Source organism: Schistosoma mansoni, chromosome 1, assembly GCF_000237925.1.
Source record: "Schistosoma mansoni strain Puerto Rico chromosome 1, complete genome".
NCBI lineage: Eukaryota > Metazoa > Platyhelminthes > Trematoda > Strigeidida > Schistosomatidae > Schistosoma > Schistosoma mansoni.
The window spans coordinates 37,580,170-37,582,609 of record NC_031495.1 but is presented as its reverse complement, the minus strand read 5'-3'; the positions used below and the strand labels follow the sequence as shown (position 1 = coordinate 37,582,609).

General features: G+C 32.0%; 1 protein-coding gene across 1 annotated transcript in view; it reads left to right on the top strand.

The window, feature by feature from the left end:
- Positions 1-1,089: 1,089 nt before the first annotated feature.
- The window catches only part of Smp_125440 (putative 4.1 G protein), a gene marked incomplete at both ends in the record, with an annotated part of 77,886 nt that continues 76,535 nt past the window's right edge, over positions 1,090-2,440 (top strand). Inside the window, one exon of the mRNA XM_018794304.1 lies at positions 1,090-1,106. Coding sequence (XP_018648730.1) covers positions 1,090-1,106 — 17 coding nt within the window. The remainder of the gene's footprint in view (positions 1,107-2,440) is intronic.

Here is a 2,440-nt window from a genome sequence, read left to right as displayed (position 1 = left end):
GTTCATTTTCTCGAATGTGATGTGTCTTGCAGTTAGTATAATTTATTTTGTAGATAAGATTGTTTTATCTTCCTCCTTCATTGTCTTCTGGTCTGAATAAAAGGGAGTGAAATGGCTGAGTTAGTTTATAAGAAACTGTAACTTTAAAGAGTTTCAATATTTTGATGATTTATTTATCTTTTTCACATATGGTAGGCATATCAACTCCCTGGTTCCCAACGTTGATTTAACGATAATAAATCGATTCTCCATTAGACAGCTGAAATTAGAAAATATAGTTAACAAAACTAGTTATGAATTAGGCACATATGTTTCTTTCATGCTGGAAAAATAGTTTTTTAATGTGAAAGTATAATGATCATATCATGTTACAACTTAAAATGGTTTGTAATTCCATCATTTATCTTTAGTTTACTTTGTGTGAACAGTCTCAGTAAACAGCGTCACACTTTTTTGTACTTTAAAAGTAAACTTTTTGAACGACAATGCAATTTTTATTTCATGACTTGGTTAACAGACAGTCAGTTGTAATATTTCAGCTTTCAGGTTGTTAGAACTTTGGTTATGATGAGATGGGTTGGTACTAATAAAATTACATCCCAGTTGTTCTATTTCTGTCTCCTGGTACTGAAGTACTAGAAAAGTAAATTCTCTTAATCTTGGTCAATTTGTATGTATGATAAATATGAAGTTTAGACTATTTGTAAAGGCATGAAAGCTTCCTGTTAAAACTTACTGTCATTATATTCACTTAGTATTGTTTGTTTGAATCTTCCCATTGATGTTTAGCACTGCAAATGGTCAGTCGCTAATTGGCATTTATGCATACTGTGCGCATTGCCTCGATATAGCCTTAATTCACAAGCATTGTAAGCAAAGATGGATAGCGTCTAGCAGTGGAATCCAGTTTGACTCGCGTTTCGTCCTATTCGGGACTCGTTAGCTGGATGTACCTGCATCTCAGAGTTGAGGTTCACTCTGACGAGTCCCAAACAGGACGAAACGCGCGTCCTGGATTCCACTTCTGGACACTATCCATCTTTGCTTACTTTCGTTATGTTATAAAGAAATATATATATCACATGCAACATGTATATCTATCGGTTGTAAGTGTAGAATAAATAATAGCATTGAATTTATAGTGTTAATTAGTAATTTACTGGTTTGTTCAAAGCGTACTCTAATAGCTGTGAATAGACGAGTTTTTAAAGAAATAGAAAAACCTTGAACTTATGTAAGGTTATAGTATAGTGATTAGAATATCGCGTGCAATAGTTTACAAAGCAGTTGCCATTTTATACAATTACCAATTAGCGATAATCTTTCGGAAACAGTTTTCCCTATAATTTGGCATCAACTAGAGAATCATTGAAATTAGAAAGAATTTGAAATGTGTTGTGTCAGTTGAGTGGAATTTCTCAACAATAATTATCCATGAAACAACAATCTAGTATCTGAAGATGCAGTCATGTAATTTACGTTTCTTATTTTAACAAACACTCCTTTTTCATTCTTAGACTTGATTCATCGATCTTGTCGATTGTGTAAAATCTTATAACCCTACTGTTTCTCTGTATCTGTAGTTGTCATTCCTCGTCGTCGTCTTCTCCAGCTTATTACTTTAAGTCTAATTAAATTTAGTTAATATGGGTCTAGGAATCGATTATTGTGTTAAAATGTACGACTATGAATAAAAGTTATTTGTACTATTGAAATCTTTTCAATGAATAAACATATATTCTGAAAATAATTACAGAATTTATGCTCAGTGTTTACAAGCACATTCAAGTGGGTACAGAAAAGAATAAAACGCATAAAACATAAAGTTAATTTTCATAGTTGAAAGCGTGAGTCAATTGAAGCTAGACTACCAGGGAAAACCTGGAAGCACTGGACGGCCGTTTCATCCCTGTTGTGGGACTAATTCCATGAGGAAATGTGTACATTATTAACCAAGATTATAATACTAGATTACGTAATATAAGTAATAACAATAGATTTAGTGAATATAATAAGATAATGAAAATGAATCAAATGTTTTGGTTACAATAATTAAAGGTCATTAAAGGTCATAGACGTGCAAGAATAAATAAGGTGATACGATGAGTATTCATGAATACAATAATCAGAATATAAGACATAAGTAAAGGGGAAATAGAGTAATAATAATAATAGGACGAAACGGCCGTCCAGTGCTTCCAGGTTTTCCCTGGTAGTCTAGCTTCAATTGACTCACGCTTTCAACTATGAAAATTAACTTTATGTTTTATGCGTTTTATTCTTTTCTGTACCCACTTGAATGTGCTTGTAAACACTGAGCATAAATTCTGTAATTATTTTCAGAATATATGTTTATTCATTGAAAAGATTTCAATAGTACAAATAACTTTTATTCATAGTCGTACATTTTAACACAATAATCGATTCCTAGACCCATATT